Below are 21,840 nucleotides of genomic sequence, written 5' to 3' on the forward strand. Positions count from 1 at the left end.
GTTGAGAAGAAAATATTGCTTACATCATCAATAACCAAAAGAATTTCAATATTGTGAAGTTTTTTTAAAAACATTTTAGCACATTTTTTAAAAAGGGCATTAAACATTCTGACCCTTTAAAAAATATGCTTAGATACATGTAAAAGCTGTGGATGGACTAAAAAAATAGATTTTTAAAAACTGATGTGGTCATAATAAAAAAAAAGAACACTTTTATACATAGGATTTTATTTTGCACTGCTATAACAATTTCATTATAGACTAGGGAAGAAAAGAAAAAAAAAGGATAAAACCATCACACTGAGTAAGTTACTAAAGCTTTTCTACTTTTTAACAGGGACCTTCCATCTGGTAGATTTATTGTCATATCCCCTTCAAAACAGACAAGAATTACCATATTTAAAAGATTATAGGTTACCACTGAAAGAAAAATTTTACACAGTCACTGTACATCAAGGTTGAAAAACTATCCTGCATGTAAAATATACTTAGAAATCATGTGAATAAAAGAAAAGTTATTGTGTTTAAGGAAAAATTGAAGTCCTCATAATGTGCCACCTAAATGTGGACATTCATTCTTCTTGGAGTCGCTTAGGTGTATGAAGTTCTTGCTTCTGCCCATTTCACTCATTATACTGTGTTTTTACCCAACAGCATTCATTAAGGCAAACAAATCCTTTTCTGAGGAGGTCTTAAAGAAATTGTGGACAAACAGCAAACTTTTGGCATTAAAACAGGTTAACACATACATAGCCTTTATAATGTACATTAAGCATATTTTCTTGGACTAGTGACAAGAGAAGATGAACATGCTTGCTAACAATGTCAAAAAGTTTAAAATTCAGTGTCCAAGCAATTCCTAACAATGCTTTAAGCTCTAAACAGTTTAGAATTTATGCAAATGCATTAATGAATTCAAGCTTGGCAAATTACACCCAAGCAGGTTATTAAACTATATATACAGAAAGTAACTGATAAATATAGAATTAAAAGAATCCTTCTGTTTTTCCTTATAGCCTTGAAAATTGACAAACTTTTTGAGGACAGTTCTATTAATATTAAGCATTAGGTAACCACAGGTGTTGGGAAACCTAACTACACAAACTGATTTAAAATACTCAAGATGACTTTGTAGTGTTTAATACAATTCAGTTCGTAGGTAAGGGCACAAGACAACATTTAACAAAAATAATCACATCAATTGACCTAGAAATCAAATGCAAATAGATATGAATACAATCTCCAAAATCTGTCTTTTTAAGTGAACATTAACCATTTATTCAAAGTTATACAAGAATTTGAAAGAGTAAAGTCTTCTGTGACATAAAGCCATTTCAAATAGTTTCATGTCGCAGCTGAGTAGGAGAGGGTGAAAGGAGCAGTGAGTAGCCCCATTTGGGCAGCGCGACGGTAAAAACAGACTCAACAGCAGCCTCCTCCGGCCTGCTGTCCTCCCTGATTGCCTGCAAGCGTGGCGTTGGTAGCAGCATGCTGAGGGCCAATTTTAATGCCATTTGCCTGAAATAAAAGACAAAGAATAATACATGTAACTGGATCCAATAAAAATCCATTGCTTTCTTAATGATACAATTTTACGAAACAACTCAGAAAAATATTAAGGAGATTTTTACAACAATTAAAACCATCTCTCTCAGGGGCTGTTTCTTCCTTTTAGGAACAATATTGTGGAAATATTTCTGAAAACAATTATTGCAAGTCATCTTTAAAAGATAAAACTATGTAAAGCCTATGCTGCTCTAATACAATGTCAAATCTTCTCTCTAGACAGCATTTCTCTTCCATGTTGAATCAGCTGTACAGGCTAAGGGCATAAGAGTGTTCTGTGTCATCAATAATTTCTATGATCCCCAAAGACATGGCAGCTTGCCAAGAACCCACACACAGAGCAGTTCTTTCATTCATCAAACTCACACTTATGTCTTAACCCTCACTCCCTCAAGTGGATTTTACCTAAAAATACAACACTTTGAGAAAAGTAATACAGTAGCTTCAGAAATTAAGCTCTTAAGGAAACTTTACGTCACAGTAAATCTCAGATTTATAGTGCTTGGCAGTTGTTCTGCAACAGTAGTAGCCTTGGGGTTTCTGGCACTAGCTCAGTATTGACAGCAGCTGATGTGGTTTCTTTTCGCTCTTTTGACTCCTCTTTAATAAAAAGCATGCCCTATGGCTCATTGGTTTTGCCCCCTCTGGGCTGGTAGCAACTTCTTGAGGAATCAAGGAGTCAGATTTGGCATTTGGCCAAATAAATCGCATGGCCTGTTGGCTCCTGACAGCACATTACAATCAAAGCTGCACCAGGCACAGTGCAGCAGTCAGCTACTATATGAAACCAGACAGAAACAATGAACGTGCACTTTTACAGAGAGGCTCAATTACTGTTCAATTTATATGGCATTAGTCTCTGAATGGTGTCGCCTTTAAATTAACACAAGATCTATTGCCATATAAACCTAGGAGATAGGATTTAGGAACCATAATACTCCAAATTAAAACAAATGAGAAAAGCAAGTACTTTTTAGAAAATTTAGGCAAACTGGTTTCAGCAAAGAATACTGAGGCAAATAATAAAGAGCCTCATTTATATATAGGCCAAGAGACACATATGCAATGGCTTTCTAGTATAGCGCTTTCCTATCTGTACCTGGGTGAGGAATAAGAGTTTCTTTCTTGGAAGCAAAAAGTCTTCATATAGAATGGCAAATATGTTTATGTAACAGTAAATAATATGCTAGAGCCATAAAGTGGGGATTTAGATCAAAATGAAGACCTTTGGTAAACACTCTGAATTATATGCTTCATAGCTTTTCATTTTATCCTAATCACGTTGAATAAAAAACAAACACAAAACCCCCAAGAAAAACAAACCAGTGCCATGGCCAATTACATATATTAATTTAGTTTCCTGAAAATATGCTATGCTATACTAAAAATAATTTCCAAGTTAGGTATTTCCCACTTCCATATCAAACAGGGAGAGCATCATCTTGCATTAGTGACAAAGTACATGCATTTACACAACTAGAAAATTATTCCCCAAAGCAGATGACACCATATGGACATGTGGATGAAAGTGGATTTTCTTCTCTCTTTGGAGGATTTATATTATTTTGCATTGCTTACAACAAATGGATAGGGTCACTGACTTTAATCCATTTGCGCAGATAGAGTGATGCTCTACTAGAACACAAACATTTAACTATTTTACAATATCCAACAATTTTCAGTTATATGATTATAAACTACAGTATTAAATGAAACCACATATCCATTTAGGAAATAAAAAATATAAAATCATGAATCCAAGTAGTAATTAAAATTCAGTTTTAAATTAATTAAAGTATATGATTATCTAACCACTATGCTGTACACCCGAAACTAATACAAACAGTAAATGTAAACTGTACTTGAAAAAAAAACCACACATACAAATAAATTAATATTAGCCAATAATTTTAATATGTATATACCTCATTATTAATGTCAAAGACTCCTTCTTGGATTTTTTCATAAATTTCTTTTGCTGTATTAATAAATGCCTGAAATATAAGGTAGAAAAATTGGTTCAAATTATTTAAAACCACATAGAAAAAGGTTATTATATAAAAGCTATATAGAATGTCATAAAGTTCAACATAAGAAAATCAACCAATTAGTCATACATTATAGTAATAGAATAAAGGACCAAAATCACATACTAATGTCAATAGATGCAGAAGAAGCATTTGACAAAATCCAATAATCTTTCATGGTAAAAACACTCAACAAAGTAGGACTAGGAGGAAAATTCCTTAACCTGATAAATAGCATCTAAGAAAAACCGGTAACTAACACTGTATCCAGTGGAGAAGGCTGAAAGCTTTCTCCCTAAGATCAACAACAGATCAAGAGCCCAGCTGGCATGGCTCAGTGGTTGAGTGTTGATCTATGAACCAGGAGGTCACGGTTCGATTCCTGGTCAAGGCACATGCCCGGGTTGTGGGCTCCATTCCCAATTAGGGGGCATGCAGGAGGCAGCCAATCAATGATTCTCTTATCACTGATGTTTCTATCTCTCTCTCTCCCTTCCTCTCTGAAATCAATAAAAATATATTTTTAAAAAAGAACAGAGCAAAAATGTATATGAACATTCATTAGTATTATTAGCAGCAATAGCCAAAAGGTGAAAACAACACAAATGTTCATCAACTGACGAATGAAGCCCAAAATGTGGTATAGCCATATAATGGAATTGTACTCAGCCATAAAAAATGAAGTACTGCTTCATGCTAAATATGGATGAAACTTAAAAACATTATGCCAAGTAAAAGAAGCCAGACATAAAAGAACACATTTAATTTGATTCCATATATATGAAATGTTCAAAGAGATCAATCTAGAGAGAGAGAAAGTAGATTATTGGTTGTTAGGGGTTAAGAGAAGGGGGAAATGGAGAACAACTGCTAACGAATATGGGGTTCAGGTTAGGGTGATGAAACTTCTGAAATTAGTGGTAATGGTTGAGCAACTTTGTGAATATGCTAAAACCCATTGAACTGTACCCTTTAACAGCACACAGGAGAAAAACATGTCAACTATATAAACTACATTACGTCCATGTTGAAACTAGCTTACTTCTGGAGGTTACTGTTCCACACAACATCCTTTTGGCCAGGACAATGTATTACTTAATATTCAGTTAGAGACAGAAAAATCAAAGTATGCTTATCATACAGAGATGAAAAGGCAGCTCATGCCGTGTTGAATCAAGTTCCACCCTTTTTTCATACAGCACACTACTAAATACCAACATTAATCCACAAACATTCTATAGGTATGCAAAATATTGAAACACTATATGCAAGCATTGCCAATGCTATGGAAGGTGTTTCTAAATTATAAGATTTGAGAGATCACAAAAAACAGTATTAAGACAACAGGTCCTCTTTAGCATTCTATAAAAATTCATAAAGATATCTTTTCTTTTACTACCACTGAGACAGACTTAATTCAAATTTTGAAAAGTAAACAGTGTTCATGGAGAGGAACAAATCACACCTTTCGTCTTTTCCACACTGGAAATATCTGACTGCTGAACTTGCCACCAGAGCTTTTGTTTCCTAATTAACAGGACTGATATGTTTTCACCTTTAAAGGCCTTACAGCTCCCCAGAGTAATCAATCTACTGCAGCTCAATTACTGCACCAAGAACACACCAGTCAGGGAAGGAGACATGAACGACTGCGGCAGGAGCAGAGAGATATGAATATGCATAAACTCTAAGTGGCTGATCGAATCATCAGAGAGGGTCATGAGAATTTGCAGCAAAATAATGAGAAGAATTAATCACTGCAGATTCATAAGGCACTTGGGAAGTGAGTGCACCTTTCATGTGTGTGCTGGAGTTAAAGGGAAGGAGAAACGGGCTTTCAGCCAGCTATGAATTGATTTATATTCCTCAAAATTGAAGTTATCCTGATAAATCAGAAAAAATTTAACTTTATTTCCAATAACATGGCAATTATGGTGATGGCTTCAGAAACCAGGCTGACTAAATACTGAAGTCAACAGATTCATAAATTCACAGGGCTGGAATTCCTTGTAGGTGCACCCATATGTGTACATTTCACTAGAACGTTACACAGAGCTACAAGGTCCTATAAGTGAGTTATAACTTTATATAAACACTTACGTTATAAAAGTCAATATTAAATGTGCAATTTAACAAATTGACTTTTTGCTAAGGAGTTGATGAATCACTTTAAAAACTGCCTTAAGAAAAAAATAAATAAAACCTACCTTAAGAAAGCTACGCTACATAAAATTTCCTAATCACTACTAATTCTATTGCTAAATAGTACATATTATAGAGCAGATACTAGATAAGTGGATTGTTTATCTATATCACAGTGAAAAATATTTAATATTATTAAGTGATTAATTACTGATCAATTTTAATGAGTCCTCAGAGTTTAAAACCCAATGTGACAAATGTAGACATTAGTGTACCTGCTTTAAAAATGTGTGGCTATAAACGGAAATTATCCAGTTCCTAAAGACAATGAACATTAAGGCTTATTAGAGCTCAAATGAAACTTTTAAGATAAGAGTCTTGAGTGTCACAGACAATATCTGTCCACTAAAGCTGCAAAGCATCTCAAGAACTTGGAAAGACAAGAGATACATAATTATTGCAATAATTGGCCAACATTTTCTTTAATTTCTCATTTCACTCTGGTCACTAAAAATCAAGCTTCATATATCTTTTTCAAGGTAGAAATGTAACATTCTGAAATATCTTTAGAACACAGAAAAAAAATGAGGAAATTAGCAACAAGTTAAATAGATAATACAAAGGCTTTACTTTAAAAGCTCATGCTTTAACAAGACAGCCTTAACTTAAAATTCCTTTCAATTTTAGAATTTTAACCAGTTTTACCTTTTCTATTTCCCAGGCTATAGAAGCAAATTCTGAGGCAGGGGGAGAAGAAATAAAGAGAGCAGGCGTGAGGGGTGTGTCTGTGCACCTGGTAAGTGGGGATGAGCATGTGTAGCATTAGGGGAAGGGGTACGGGGGGACTTGCACTCCACAGCAGCTGTGGCAGCAACAGACTTGTGCAGATAGCTCCTGGCGGCAGAGTACAAGTGTTAATGACGATGGTCCAACTCATCCAGGAGAGGGAGGCTCAGTATTTCCGTTTAACATAATAGAAAATACGTTTTTAAGAACTTTTATCATTATTCGTCATCCAGGAGAGGGAGGCTCAGTATTTCCCGTTTAACATAAGAAATAGAAAATACGTTTTTAAGAACTTTTATCATTATTCTTACAAGTTTGATGTTTACAAGGGTGAGATTAAAAATCTATGTGGAACACTTATTTCCTTACTATCAGAAAAATGAGCAAGCTGATGGCATACCTACAGAAAAATTTTAACATTAGTTAACACAATACTTGTGAAACATGACATCTTAAAGATCATTACAGGTTTTGTGACACATAAGTAAGGACATTATGTTCATATATACTTCACATTTCACATATAGTTAATCCAAATAGTAACAGGTTACGGAATAGGAAAAAGTATTTGCTGAGAAACTCGTGTCAAAGGATTGCATTATCAACCCTGTGAAACAAACAACATCTAGGCAGATCCATGATTATGAAGTATAAACAGATTTCCTTGCAGCCAACTTAATTTGGTGAGCCTCTTGCTCTCCCATGCAGTGCTCCACTTTAGTATCAGGAGCCTGACTCTCTTCATTTTACCATTAGCTCTCCCCCTTTGCCCTACTTTGATTAATTGCCATGTTCAATCCTTTACCTTCATTAGCCATTAATTGCCTTCCACCTCATACACTAATCTTTCAACCCTTGGCAGTATTATCTGAATGGTCCTGACAATATCTAAACTTAACACATCGCGGGCGGATCACGAGCATTCTCATGTTTTCATATTATACAGTGTTTTACATAAATGTTAAAGGCACACCTTAAAATTAAATACCCATTTGTATTTTGAAGTTATTACATGTTTTTACAAGCTAATCTCTTTTTAAAGTATGATACTTTGTAAACATTTTTTGTACTTGTTCAATAGAAACTTATCTGGCCACTGGGTAAAGCTAGCAATAAAACTACTGGTGCTCAATGTGTTAAGTAAATTTTCAGGGACTTTTATAGCACAAATCAAAGTAAATGTACGGCAAAACTATAAATGCATTATGATTCAAATACCTATTTGGCAAACACACTAACACCCTACCTTTAACATTTGTCATTTACCCAAGGGCATCTATTATATTGTTACCACAGGTCAACACTTCTCTAGGCACTATGGAAGATACAGGAAGAGGATGTAGTTCCTATGGTTGCTGAAATAATTTAGTTGGGAGAATCTAAGCACAAGGCTTAAATCTGTTGAAGATGCGGGAAAAAGAAACGTTCTGTGCTGAGTGGCATAGGGAGAACATGTGCAGGGCAGGACTGAGGCAAGTTTGGCTGCAGGCCGTGCACAATGTGCTAAGAGGGCCTTCACAGCTGACGAGAGAGAATAAAGGGAAAAATATATTTTTATTATGGTTTAACAGTTTTAAAGGCAAAATACTGAAAATAAATTCTCTACAACAGATTAACACTTAAATTATTTCCTTATGTAACATGCTGCCACCTGGTGGAAAGATAAAAATTACAGTGCTTATTAGGTAAGAATTCAAAATAAATCAAAGTATCTGTTTTATTTAAACATCTTGAACAAATGCTAGAGACAAAGTACCCTGTAAAATAAGCGACTCTTTAGCTTTCTCCTAGAACAGTGGTTCTCAGCTTTGGCTGCATATTAGAATCACCTGGGAATCTTTTTAAAATCCTGATTTCTGGGCTTCATCCTCCAGAAATTCTTTCTTTGTTATGAGATGGGGCCACAACATTAGTAACAAAGAAACAGAATTTCCGGAGGATGAGGCCCGGAAATCAGGATTTTATTTTATTTTATTTATTTTTTAAAATATATTTTATTGATTTTTTACAGAGAGCAAGGGAGAGGGATAGAGAGTTAGAAACATTGATGAGAGAGAAACATAGATCAGCTGCCTCCTGCACACCCCCTACTGGGGATGTGCCCGCAACCAAGGTACATGCCCTTGACTGGAATTGAACCTGGGACCCTTCAGTCCGCAGGCCAACGCTCTATCCACTGAGCCAAATCGGTTAGGGCCGGAAATGAGGATTTTAAAAAGATTCCCTAGTGATTCTAATGTGCAGCCAAGGTTGAGAACCACTGTCCTAGAAGAAAATACAAGATAACTAAACTGCTGTTTACTTTTCTTCTCAATTGCTCACAATGCTACGGATATTACAGGTGTCCATTTGCCAAAGCTAATAACAACCAGTATTTACTAAGTGCTTACTATAGGCCAGTCACTATTCTAAATGATTTATATAGGTGTTTATTATTTCTGAAGAAAAAGTCAAAGTATGTATAATAATAAGGAAATTAATTTTCTTTCATTTGCTTTCAAGAAAATCTGGTTGTGCCCTAGCTGGTTTGGCTCAGTGGACAGAGTGTGGGCCTGTGGACTGATGGGTCCCGGGTTCAATTCCAGTCAAGGGCACATGCCCAAGTTGTGGGCTGAGTCCTCAGTAGGGGGCGTGCAGGAGGCAGCAAATCAATGATTCTCTCTCATCATTGATGTTTCTATCTGTCTTCCTCCTCTCCCTTCTCTGAAATCAATAAAAATATATTTAAAAAAATAAAAGAAAATCTGTTTGTGGGATGAAGGTATTTATATCTACTATAAGATTAGCAGAATGGTTAAGAGTGGGGCTCTAGAACCAGACTTTCTAGGTTCAAACCTCGTGTGTTGCTTTGGACTCACTGCTTAACCTTCCTGTAAACAGGATAATAATGGTGCCTATTTCATATTAATTGGTGGGAGGATGAATGTAACACATTCATGAATGTAACACAATGAAAACAGTGCTTGCCATGTAGCACTTGATGCACACTAGCTTTTCTCATCATGAATATTTGAGTGTGGTGACATGTGGGGAACGACAGGAGAAGAGGGCACAGGTGCTAGATGTGAATGTTCCCTGAAACACTGTAGACTAAAGGAGAGAAACAGTGATCAATGCTCTTCAGTGAGTTGAAAGTAGTTCCTGATTAAATAAAGCTAAACACTTAAGCCCTGGCTGGTTTGGCTCAGTGGATAGAGTGTTGGCCTGCGGACTGAAGGGTCCCGGGTTCGATTCCAGTCAAGGGCACATGCCCGGTTGCGGGCTCGATCCCCAGTAGGGGGCGTACAGGAGGCAGCCAATCAATGATTCTCATCATTGATGTTTCTATTTCTCTCACCTTCTCGCTTCCTCTCTGAAATAAATAAAAATATATATTTTTTAAAAAAGCTAAACACTTAAAAAGTAAATTAGCAACACATAATGTGTTCAGTGAGCCCTAAAGAATAAAATATATTGAGATCAGACTTAAAGATAGGAAAGTTTTGGGAAAAGGACATTAGATAGAATTCAAGATTGCGCAGTTTAAATACAAAACTCCTTCAAATTCTGCTACTTTAAAATGTTTTGACTTTATTTGGTTTAGCTTCAGTGGGAGAGGACTCATACATACATCATCCAATATAGTAGCTTTCAAATTGTATTTCATGGAAATCCTGCAAGGGCCACCCTTGGGGATGAGGTAGGAAGTAGGCAGAGCCCAGTGAAGGGAGACCATTTTCTCATCTTCCCCAATCATTTCCCACAGCATCCCACCTCCAATTCCAAAGCAAACACAGTCTACTTTTATTTCTTCCATACTGAGTTTCTTGTGTTCCATTAAAAGAAAGAGGACCACTGCTATATTTGATTTAAAAAGCACACTTCTCACATCCTTTAAAAAGCTTCTAGTTAAAAAATTATTTTGGATTTCTAGGATTATTTTGGGAAGTACTTAATATTTGTGATTATTTTCATCCTTTGTATCTTTCCTTCCCTTTACAAAAATTAACAGCACCAGTAAATATTTATTAAGGATGACCAGAGGTGGCCTAAACAAATCTTGACCAATTTTACCAGGAAAATAAAGGTGGGAAGGAACTGGAATATTTAGGTTAGAAGGGTTTGGGAGATTATAGTATTTAAGAATTTCCTATTCCTATTTTCTGTCAGAGACAACACACAGATATGTTTAACTCCTTAGTAATTTATTTCTTCCATTAAACAGGCATTTACTGAGTACTTGATTAGTACCAAGCACCGAGCATACTCAGGTAAATTATGAGTATCTTTAACCTCAAGGGTATGGTACAGGATAGATGTAATTCAAAACTGAAACAGTGTGGAAACTTCCACAATAGGGAAAATGTGGCATGAACAGCTGATGGAAAACACTGTCAAGAGAAAAAGTCCTGTGAGTGAAGGCCTGAGCGATAAGCAAGCTCCTATTCATTTATTAGGAAAACTGAGGGGAGGAAAGAGCATTCTGGACAGAGGGGCAGATTTTAAGCTCAGTTGGAAGCTGAGGTCAGACAGACATGTCTAGAAGTGGCCCACTAGACATCAAAAAACCCTGAAAAGGTACGAAACAGGTGGGAGACAGTATCAGAGGATAGTTTAGCAGGGGTGGGGAACGTCCAACCTGTGGGCCGTATAAGGCTCAAGAAAGCATTTGGTCTGGCCCTGCCAAGGCATTAGGAGTTAATGAAATGTTTGAACAAATACAGCAGGCTAATTAAAAAAAAATACATTTTTATTGATTTGAGAGAGAGTAAGGGAGAGGGAGAGAGAGATAGAAACATCAATGATGAGAATCATCGATTGGCTGCCTCCTACAACGCCCCTTACTGGGGATCAAGCCCCCAACATGGACATGTGCCCTTGACCAGAATTGAAACGGGGAACCTTTAATCCACAGGCCAACGCTCTATCCACTGAGCCAAACTGGCTAGGGCCTAGCAGGCTAATTTTTAGGTTGATATTTTGTATGGCTCATGAACGATGTTATAAATATCCAAGTGGCCCTTGACAGAATAAAGGTTCCCCAGCCCTAGTTAAAGGATGAATTATAAGGAGGTAAAACTGGCAAGAGGGAGACCAGTAAGGAGTCACTTAGTATCTATTTTGGAGAAATTAGCAGGACTTCTTAAGTAGGGTAAGAATGGTAAGGTGTTTAAGGAGGAATCCACTTTTGGCTTAAGTGACTGAGATGGAAGGGTAAGCCGTGAATAAAAAAGGAAGAAAACCAGGTTTCAAGGATGGAATGAAGAGTTATTTTATACATGGAATTCTAATGCTTATGTCATATACAGGTGGGAAAATCTTGGTAGTTGGTGATCTATCTATTAACTGTGAGCCTATGAATATATACTACAGATTAATGTGAGCGTGTATCAGTGTGTGATCTGCACACATCAGCATGATTTTCTTCAGTAAAGTTTAGCTATCCTGGTTTAAAAGTAGGGAAGATGAATGTAACTTTCTTAAGTTAGTGTGCTTTGGATCATCCTTAAAGTTCCCTAGGGTGGTGGCTAAATAAGGATAGAGAAGCTGATGCTAGGTAGCAAAATCTTCCAATTTGTGCAAGAGAGTAGTAAATATTTATTAAACTAAACTCTCCTCAAGCCTGATACAGAGTCAGGTCAGATTTCCAGTGAAAAGTCCTGACAACACAGAACAAGGCAAGTAGGATGTGTCCTCAATCAAATTAAGTCTGTGGATTTTCAAGTACAGGAACAAGACACAAGTCTTAGCAAGGGACCTTGAAATTGGTCTTCTTAGTTACTGAAGTCTTATCAAGTCATGAGCTTTCCCCTGACATAGAAATCCACCTATCTGATGTCAGTTTAGATGGCCTGGCAGGTTTCTGTAATCTGTCTCAGGGTTAGCTGGCTGGATTTTCATCTCAGCTCTATCTTTGGCACTTTAACAGCTAAGCCAAGAATGTCCAGTGCTGATTTTTCAACAGTTTTAAGATATTTTTAATTACCAGACTTTTGCCTCAATTTTTCACAGACACACACCACACACATACGTTGTCATAGAGTGCTAAGATAAATTCATGCTCAGGATGATAAATGAATGAATGCAGAGAAAAGAGCATATAAATCCTGACTCTGTGTGCTTGTGTGTGGTGGTGTAGGGGAACAGGGAAGTGATGCTATGTATCATTCCCAGAGGAGGCATCAGACTTGACTATATCTTTGAAGGATCAAGCAGGAAAGAAGGGCATTTCAAGTACAGAGAACACTTTCTGTGGAGGGTCTAGAGCATTACCTAGCTGCTGGCTCTTAGTTTAATATGGAGAACACATTGTGGGGAGTTGGCAGAAAAAGAGACTTGTATTATAAGCAAAGGAGTTTGATTCTGAAGCTGTGGGGAACCACATATGATTTAATAAAATTGGGGTGTGACATTCAATTTTTCATTTTTAGAAAGATCTCACAGGCAACAGTGGAGAGCAAGCATGTCAAACTCAAAGGCTAACAAAGGCCAAATAAATGAGGAATGGGGGACGCCTCATTTGAAGGAAGAGGACAATTTGGAGAGATATTTAACAGGTAGAAATAAGACACAAGAGGAAAATGATACATGGTGACTGAATAAATGACTAAAGTGGTTGGAGAAAGGGACTGCTCTAGGATACTGAAGATCTGCAGACCAGAGAAGGGTTATCAGTTCAGTCTGCATGTGGTAAACTGACCTGCGTGTGGAAGGTCCAAGAGCCACTCATGCAGAGATGTCCAGGTAGCAGTGGTCAATGTGGAGCTGAACACACACCCTAAGAAGGGTATCTGAAATCATGGATCTAGGTGACATTTCAACACGAAAGAAAAGCTGGAAAAGGGTCTGGGAAGGCTAAAAGGCACAAAGAGGAGAAAATGGTACTGGAGCTAAGGAAAAAATATATAGAAGTCAAAAAAGCCCCAAGGGATTAAAGTAAGAACAGAAAAGCATTTGTTAGGTGAAGCAATTAGGAGTTCCAGTGTGACCTTGGCCATGCATGGCAGAGAAAGTCACTGAGATGTGAAGCAGAATGAGGATATAGATGTGGGTCTTACTACAAGCTAGAAGAGAACATATCCAGAACTGAAAATGACAGATTTTTAAGATAGCTGAATGTGATTATGTAACTACACGCTGAGAGCCAAGAACTGGTAGAAAAAGAGAGGATGAAGATGATGAGACATTTTGAAGGAATGTCTCTGAGGAGATGGGAAAGGACTCTGCCAGATTCCGCAGTTTCCATACTCCTCAGAGTGAATCCATGATCAGCAGCATCAACATCACTTGAGAACTGGATCCAAAAGCAGACTTTCAGGCCACATCCCAGACCTACTGAATCATAATCTGCATTGTAGCAGGATTCCTAGGTGACTTGAATGGATATTAATGTTTGAGAAGGACTGCTTCAAATACAACTTATTTGGGAAAAAATTTTTTACAATATATTCTGAGCTTCAAAATAGTGTCTACATCCTCCACTGCAATCTGTATGTTACCCTGAAGAGAATAAGCAAAATAAAAGAGACACTAATCCCTTATATGTTGTGTGTCCCCACCCCTAATTTCATTTTTTTTTGCGGGGGGGGGGAGGGAGGATGACTAAATCACACTTGGAAATCTCTGGGTTACATAAAAGTCGACAAGTTTCTCAACAATGGGTTCTCACCCTAACCTGTTTGGCTCAGTGGATAGAGCATCGACCTGCGGACTGAAGGGTCCCAGGTTCGATTCTGGTCAAGGGCATGTACCTTGGTTGCGGGCACATCCCCAGTGGGGGGCGTGCAGGAGGCAGCTGATCGATGTTTCTAACTCTCTATCCCTCTCCCTTCCTCTCTGTAAAAAATCAATAAAAAAAACAACAATGGGTTCTCAAAAACTAATATACTGTTGTAAATCCTGTTTTGTATTTTTTAAAAAAGGGGGAAGGTATATCCAGCTCCTCCTAAACTGGTTTGACTATGTAGAAGTGATCATTTTCTAGAGAAAATAGAGATAACGTATGTAAAAGAACTTTGACAATGTGCTTTACAAATATACAACAGCATTTTTATTTCAGCTACTTGACATGTTTCCATCATTTGAAAACACTTCTGAAAGAAATGTTCCACTCTTCTAAATGCTGATAACAGCATGTGCAATACAGATCACTGGGTTCCAGGGACAGGAGAAGGAGCTCATCATCTTCATACCACCTCCTCAGTCTGTCACAGGAGAGACCACAGGCCAGATCTCCCTGGAACCCTACAGAGCAGGACACTAAACAAAGTTGTGGTTCTGGAATGAACTGCCAGCGGGTGAGGAGCTGTGAACCTGATGGGAAGCCAGGGCAGTTACCAGCAGACATGATATCTTGGTGTCCTCAATATTGCTGGTCACACAGTCGATTCTCATTTGCTAATCAGCAAAATCTTTAGTAAAATGAAGTTCAAAATAATTTTTTTCAACCAGAGGTAAAGAGCCTAAACCTCATTTTCCTAATACAAAAAGTGATGACAATATAAATGTTCTGCACATTCAGCATAAATATTAGTTGAGTAAGTGATAGGCAACTAAATAAAGGGTTTCCCCCCATATGCTATGCACTCAAATGTGTATAGCATCCAAATATTATGTTTGAAAAGTCAGAATGGAAATTGAAAATGTAAAAAATCAGTTCTGATCTTCAATTACTATGGGAATACCATCTAGGCAAGAATATTCGGTTAAAATTGGCTTTTTAATTTCATTGACATTTAGGAGATGAACTCTAGGGTGTACTTTATCACATTTATGAGTATATTTCCTCAGTGAGTTATAAAAAGGACAAATGATAATAAACAGCACATTTGGAGCCATCAAAGTTGTATAAAACTGATTAAAAACCACTTCATAAAAAGAATGATTTCCCTTATTATAACTTGTAATTTGGAAATGATAACTTTATAGTGTGAAAACAAATATACTTAAACATAACACTTATGTACCATATTACTTTGCTAATACAGAGGTTTTATATGAATAAAGAGTTGTGTTTGTATATGATAAATGTTTCTATGTGCATATGTGTGTGTGGTTGGTATTAATGTTATATAATTTTATAAACAAACTATCAAATAGAACTTGTCTCAGAAACTCTTATCTCTGTAAGATCTAGTTTTAGCTATGTCCCAGGCTAACTGCTTTTTGTTTATTCAAATCAACAAGTTTTTCTACCTCTTCAATTGCCTGTGATCATTGTTTCTTTCACATCCTTAGCAACATTAGTATTCTTGATGGCCTCTTTATGTTTTAAAATGGTGCTAATCATATATTTCTCAAGCAACAAAAGCAGTCTCTCCTTTGTTTATTGCCTGAGAGATGTTTTTTGTCATGCTGAGATATCAGCATGAAAAGGTTTTCATGTTGAAAATCTAAGACATTTTTTCTGTGAACAACTTGGTCGAGAACTGAACTGTTCAAGATGGGAGATGGTCGAGAAACAAGGTTTGACTGTATTTGTCTTGTAGTCTGTAACTTTGCTGAACCCACTTTTCTGTGTGTGTGTGTGTGTGTGTGTGTGTGTGTGTGTATTCCTTGGGATTTCCTATAGAGCCAATCGTATCATACACAAACCGATAAGTTTTATCTCTTCCTTTCTGAATTGTGTGCCTTTATTTACTTGCTTTATTGCACTGGCTAGGACTTCCACCAATATGTTAAATGAATGGTGAGAGCAGACATTCTAGTCTTGTTCCTGATCTTAAGGCTAAAGCATTCAGCCTTTCACCATTAAATATAATGCCAGCTGTAGATTTCTTGTAGATGCTCTTTAAGAAGCTGAGAAAGTCCTTTTCATCCCCCCCGCCCCCGTTTTTGAGAATTTTAAAACTATGTGAGTGTTTAATTTTGTCAAATGCTTTTTCAGCATGGACTGCTATAATGTGGTTTTCTTCTTTACCCTATTAAAATGGTGGATTATACGGACTGGCTTTTGAATACTGAACGAGCCTTGCATGTCTGACATAAATTTCATTTGGCCATGATGTGTATATTTTATGTACCTATATATTATTTCATTTATTATTGGAATTCTATCTGCTTATATTTTGCTGAGAATTTTTGTTTATATATTAATAAAAGCTATCAGTCTGTACTTTCTGTTTTTTGTACTTCCTTTGGTCTTGGTATCTGGATAATATTAGCTTCATAAAATAAATTAGTAAATGTTCTATTTCTTCTACTTTCTGGAAAAGACAGTGTAGAATTGCTGCTCAATTTTTCTTTAAATGTTTGGTAAACTCCAGTCAAACTATCAAAGCCTGGAGATTTCTTTTGGGAAAATTTAAAAATTATTAATTCAATTTCCTTAATAGTTATAGGATATTCCAAATAATCTGTTTCACACTAGGTGAGTTGTGGTAGTTTGTGGGGTTTTTGGTCTATTTTATCTAATTTATCATATTTATGTATTATTCCTTTGATGTCTGCAGGGTCTGAAGCTGTATCTTGTTTTCTTCATGATAGTGGTAATATGTGCCTCCTCTCTTTGTGTCTTTGTCAGTTTTGTCAAAAATCTGTCAATTTTAGCGGCCTTTAAAAAACTAGCTTCTGCCCTAGCTGGTTTGGCTCAGTGGATAGAGTGTCGGCCTGTGGACTGAAGGGTTCAATTCTGATCAAGGGCACATGCCCAGGGTTCTGGGCTTGATCCCCAGAGTAAGGGGCTTGCAAGAAGCAGCCAATCAATGATTCTCTCTCACCATTGATGTTTCTATCTTTCTCTCCCACTCCCTTCCTCTTTAAAATAAAAAAAATATGTTAAAAACAAAATAAAACCTAGCTTCTTTTCTTATTAATTTTCTCTATTGCTTTCCTGTTTTCAATTTTGCCGATTTCTGCTCTTATCTTTATTATTTCCTGCCTTGTATTTGCTTTGGGTTCTTGACTTAGGAACTAAGATTACTATATTCATTGGAGACTTTTCTTCTTTCCAATGTATGGATTTAATGCTATAAATTTCCCTCTCTGCATTTTGTGTTTCCCACAAATTCTGATACATTGTATTTTCATCTTCATTAAGTTCAATGTTTTTAAAATTTCATTTGAGACTTCCCCTTTGACACCTATATTATTTAGAAGTGTACTGTCTAGTTTCCAAGTCTCTGGAAACTTTTCCAATTATCTGTTATTAATAACTGGAACCAAGAGAGCTGAAAGGAGAAATAGACAAAATCATAATTATCATTAGAGACTGTCTCTGATTTCTAGTTTAATTCCACTGTCTAGTTTAATTCTATTGGTTCTTGCTTCACATATCTTTCAGCTCTTTTGTTTGGTGTATACAAATTTAAGATTGCTAGGTCTTCCTGATGGATTCTTCTTTTATTTTATGTCTTACTGTCTCTGGCAATTTTCTTTGCTCTTAAGTCTACTTTATATTATACTACTAGAGCCACTCCTGCTTTCTTTTGATTATTGTGTGATATGTCTTTTACCATTTTATTTTCAACTTGCCTATATTGTTTATATTTGAAGTGAGTTTCTTGTAGACACCTCTTTGCCAATCTCTGTCTTTTGTTGTAGTTAGATCATTTACATGTCATGTAATTATTAGGGCTTACGCCTGCCATTTTATTTTTATTTGCTATTTTTTGGTTTTCCTCCCTGCTTCTCTGCTTTCTGAGGGATAACTGAACATTTTTTAGAATTCTATATTGATTTATCTGTTGGTTTTTTAGTGTATCTCACTGAATATTTTAAGTTGCTCCAGGTATTAAATTGTAAACATAAAACTTATCACAATCATTATTTCTGTGAGTTCTTTCTCAGAAATATCTTCTTTCTCTCCCCTTTTAGATTTCTGATAAACACAATGTTAGAGCTTTTGTTATTGTCTCTGGGGTACTGTAAATTTTTCCATCTATTTTCTCTCTCTAGTTTAGACTGAGTTGTTTCTATCATACAGTTCACTATTTCTTTCCTCTGTTCTTTTTCCTCTTTCTTTTTTTTTAAAATACATTTTTATTGATTTCAGAGAGGAAGGAAGACAGAGAGAGAGATAGAAAGATCAATGATGAGAGGGAATCATTGATCAGCTGCCTCTTGCATGCCCCTTACTGGGGATTGAGCCTGCAACCCAGGAATGTGCCCTTGACCGGAATCAAACCCGGGACCCTTCATTCTGCAGGCTGACACTATCTACTGAGCCAAACCAACTAGGGCTGTTCCCTTCATTTTGCTGATCTCATCCATGGAGTTTTTAATTTCAATTATTATTATTTTCCAGTTTTAAAATTTCTATCTGGTTCTTCTTTCTACCTTTCTACCTTGTATTTCTTTTTCATGTGTTTCAAGCAAGCTTCTAATTGTTTGTTGAGGCACTGTTATAATGGTTGTCTAAAAACAAAATCTTTGTCAGATAATTCTAACATCTGTCATCTTGTTGTTGGCATCTATTTACCTTCTTTTTTTTTTCCATTTAGTTTGAGATCTTCCTGGTTCTTAGATGGGAAGAGTGACTTTTAATTGAAAACTTGACATTTTGAGTACTGTTTTATTGCCACTGGGTCTTTTAAATCTATACTTTATATGGCTTCTTCTGATACTGCTCCCACGGGGAAACGTTGAGCATGGAAGAACGTCATTACAATCAGCTGATAGTGAAGCAGCACTCATTTTTTTCTGTTTGGCTGTAGAACGATATTCCTTTTTTAAAAAAAAATATATTTTTATTGATTTCAGAAAGAAAGGGAGAGAGATAGAAACATCAATGATGAGAGAGAATCATTGATCGGCTGCCTCCTGCACGCCCTATTGGGGATCCCGGGCATGTGCCTGGACCGGGAATCGAACCTTGACCTCTTGGCTCATAGGTCAACGCTCAACCACTGAGCCATGCCAGCTGGGCAGTAGACCGCTTTTCTAAAAGCTTTCTGTCTTGCTAGGCAGTGCCTTTCCTGGTCCTCTGGCTACAGAGTAAGCTTTCTGCTCCCCTGCACCTGTTAGCTTTCCTAGATTGTCAGTTTCTCTAGCACCCAATCTGAGATATATGAGGCAAAAAGAAAACCAAGGGAAATCACTGCTGTCTCATTTCTCAGGTCCCAAGGTCTCTAACTGGTCACCTTTCTTCCCTCCACCTTTAAAAGTCGTCTTATAATTGTTTTGTATATAATGTTTATAGTTTTAGTTGCACTTAGCAGGAGGAACAGGTAAAAGTAAGTCCACTCCATCTTTCAAGATGCAGAAGTCTCTGGTTACTATTTTCATGTTCAGTCAGTTCCTAAATTGTGTAAGGAGATTCAGGTTTGTTTTCACCCTTTTGTGTAGTCAACCATCTTCTTAACACTTTATCATAAAATATTTTCAGCTTTTAGGTAAAATTTCAGGGATGATTTTATTATGTAATGCTTATCTATGATTCCTTTAAAAACAGATTTATAAAGATTATTTCTGCCCAACCGGCGTGGCTCAGTGGTTGAGCGTCAACCTATGGACCAGGAGGTCATGGTTCGATTTCCAGTCAGGGCACATACCTGGACTGTGGGTTCGATCCCCAGTAGGGGGTGTGCAGGAGGCAGCTGGCCAATGATTCTCTCTCATTGATATTTCCCTCTCTCTCCCTTCTCTCTTCCTCTCTGAAATCAATAAAAATATATTAAAGAAAAAAATTATAAAGATTATTTCTTAAATTCTTAGCTTCTGAGGCAAATTAATTTACAGTGGGGCCTTGACTTACGAGTGTCCCGACTTGTAAGTCAACGAGTTTTTTGAGATACCAGCTGTCTCTCGGCCGATTTTTTGCATTGAGTTGATAGAGTAATTTGAGTTAACAAGCTCCTTAACGAGCTCGGTCTCGGAACGAATTAAACTCGTAAGTCAAGGCCCCACTGTACATGAATAAATAAAATGCTGTTCTCTCATGAGTATGAGGAATTCCTGCCCAGATCAAATTTAAACAATTATTTTTATTATTAACCACAGATACAGAATGTTTGTAACAAGTGCTCCCAAAACATTAATGGAATAACCAGGTTTCCACCACTAACTTAAGTACAGTGTTCCTATGAAACCTTTCCTAAGCTGAAATGGCACAAAGTGAAGAGTATCATCCTCTACTTTCTTGAAAGTTCACATTATGTCACTTTGCTTTTACCAAAGACTTACATTAGTACAATAAAGCAAAGTGATGTATTGGGAACTATTGAAAGTGGAGGGGATACCTGTATTTCATTTAAATAACAGTAATTTGCTACTTATAAACAAACACCTCCTATTACTTGTTAAGAGTAAGAGAAATGAACACAAAGGCATTAGAGATAGAACTAGAAATCTAGGATTACTTTCCAACTAGAGGCCCGGTGCATGAAATTTGTGCAGGGGGCTGGGGGTGGGGGGTCCCCTCAGCCTGGCCTGCACCCTCTCACAGTCCTGGAGCCCCACGATCAATCGCCCTGCAGATGGAGGCCCCACCCACCTGCCGCAGTGCCACCGACGGCCAGGTAGCCTGAGCCTAACTCTTTGGGGTGATTGTGGAGCTCCCCGATTGATCACCCCACCAGCTGGTGGCCTGGGCCTTCCTCTGCGGGGTGATCATGGGGCGATGGCTGGGCCCCCGACCAATCGCATCGCACCCGCCTTGGCTGGCCTGGCGCCAGTGGGTGTCATAGCATGGTTGACCAGATAGTCCTTCCGCTGTTCGGCCGTTCAATTTGCATATTATGCTTTATTATAGATAGTTGACACCTTGTTATCTAACTCCATAGTATGGTACCATATTAAAATACACACAATTTTCCATGTGGTTTGCAAAATCAACATGAAAATCCATTGTTAATAATCAATAAGGACATGTTTCATATTTCTTGAAACTCCTATAACATGTTGGCCCTATAGTTTCAAATACAACACCCGTAATAAAGGAGTCCCTTTCTGAAGCAGGTAGGTTTACATGTCTACTATAAGTTGAACAAAGGGATGGAACAGATTTCTCTCTGGATTTGTTGTATGAAGTGAGACATTGCTCTTGTATGTTATCAAGCTGAAATTATTGGCAATAACAGGTAAAGCATTAGTTGGTGCCTATGGGAAATGCAATTAGGACAATCAAGAGCATTTCATCAAGTATAGATAAGTATAATATCTTACCTAAGAATTCTTCAGTGAATACCAATGCGGTTCAATTACTATAGTCAATTTCTGGGTTCAAGGGTTAATGAGAAGAACTCCAAGTATCAATCTTAATAAATATTTACTCACTGTTTACTATGTCCAAGGCACAGTGCTAAGTGCTGCCTATGACCTCATCCTCTACTATCCTTAGAACAATGAGATTCTTTAATCATTTGTTTTCTAGAATCCCTTCTGGCAGTTGATTATAACACAT

At 37.0% G+C, this 21,840-nt stretch overlaps 1 protein-coding gene across 1 annotated transcript in view; it reads right to left on the reverse strand.

Moving 5' to 3' along the window:
• Positions 1-211: 211 nt before the first annotated feature.
• The window catches only part of RAB2A (RAB2A, member RAS oncogene family), a 43,942-nt gene continuing 22,313 nt past the window's right edge, over positions 212-21,840 (reverse strand). The window contains exons 6-7 of the mRNA XM_005871644.2: positions 3,492-3,560; positions 212-1,518 (exon numbers count right to left, since the gene is read on the reverse strand). Coding sequence (XP_005871706.1) covers positions 1,423-1,518; positions 3,492-3,560 — 165 coding nt within the window. The 3' untranslated portion in view covers positions 212-1,422. The remainder of the gene's footprint in view (positions 1,519-3,491; positions 3,561-21,840) is intronic.

The sequence above is a fragment of the Myotis brandtii genome, unplaced genomic scaffold (assembly GCF_000412655.1).
Source record: "Myotis brandtii unplaced genomic scaffold, ASM41265v1 scaffold351, whole genome shotgun sequence".
NCBI classification, from domain to species: Eukaryota; Metazoa; Chordata; class Mammalia; order Chiroptera; family Vespertilionidae; genus Myotis; species Myotis brandtii.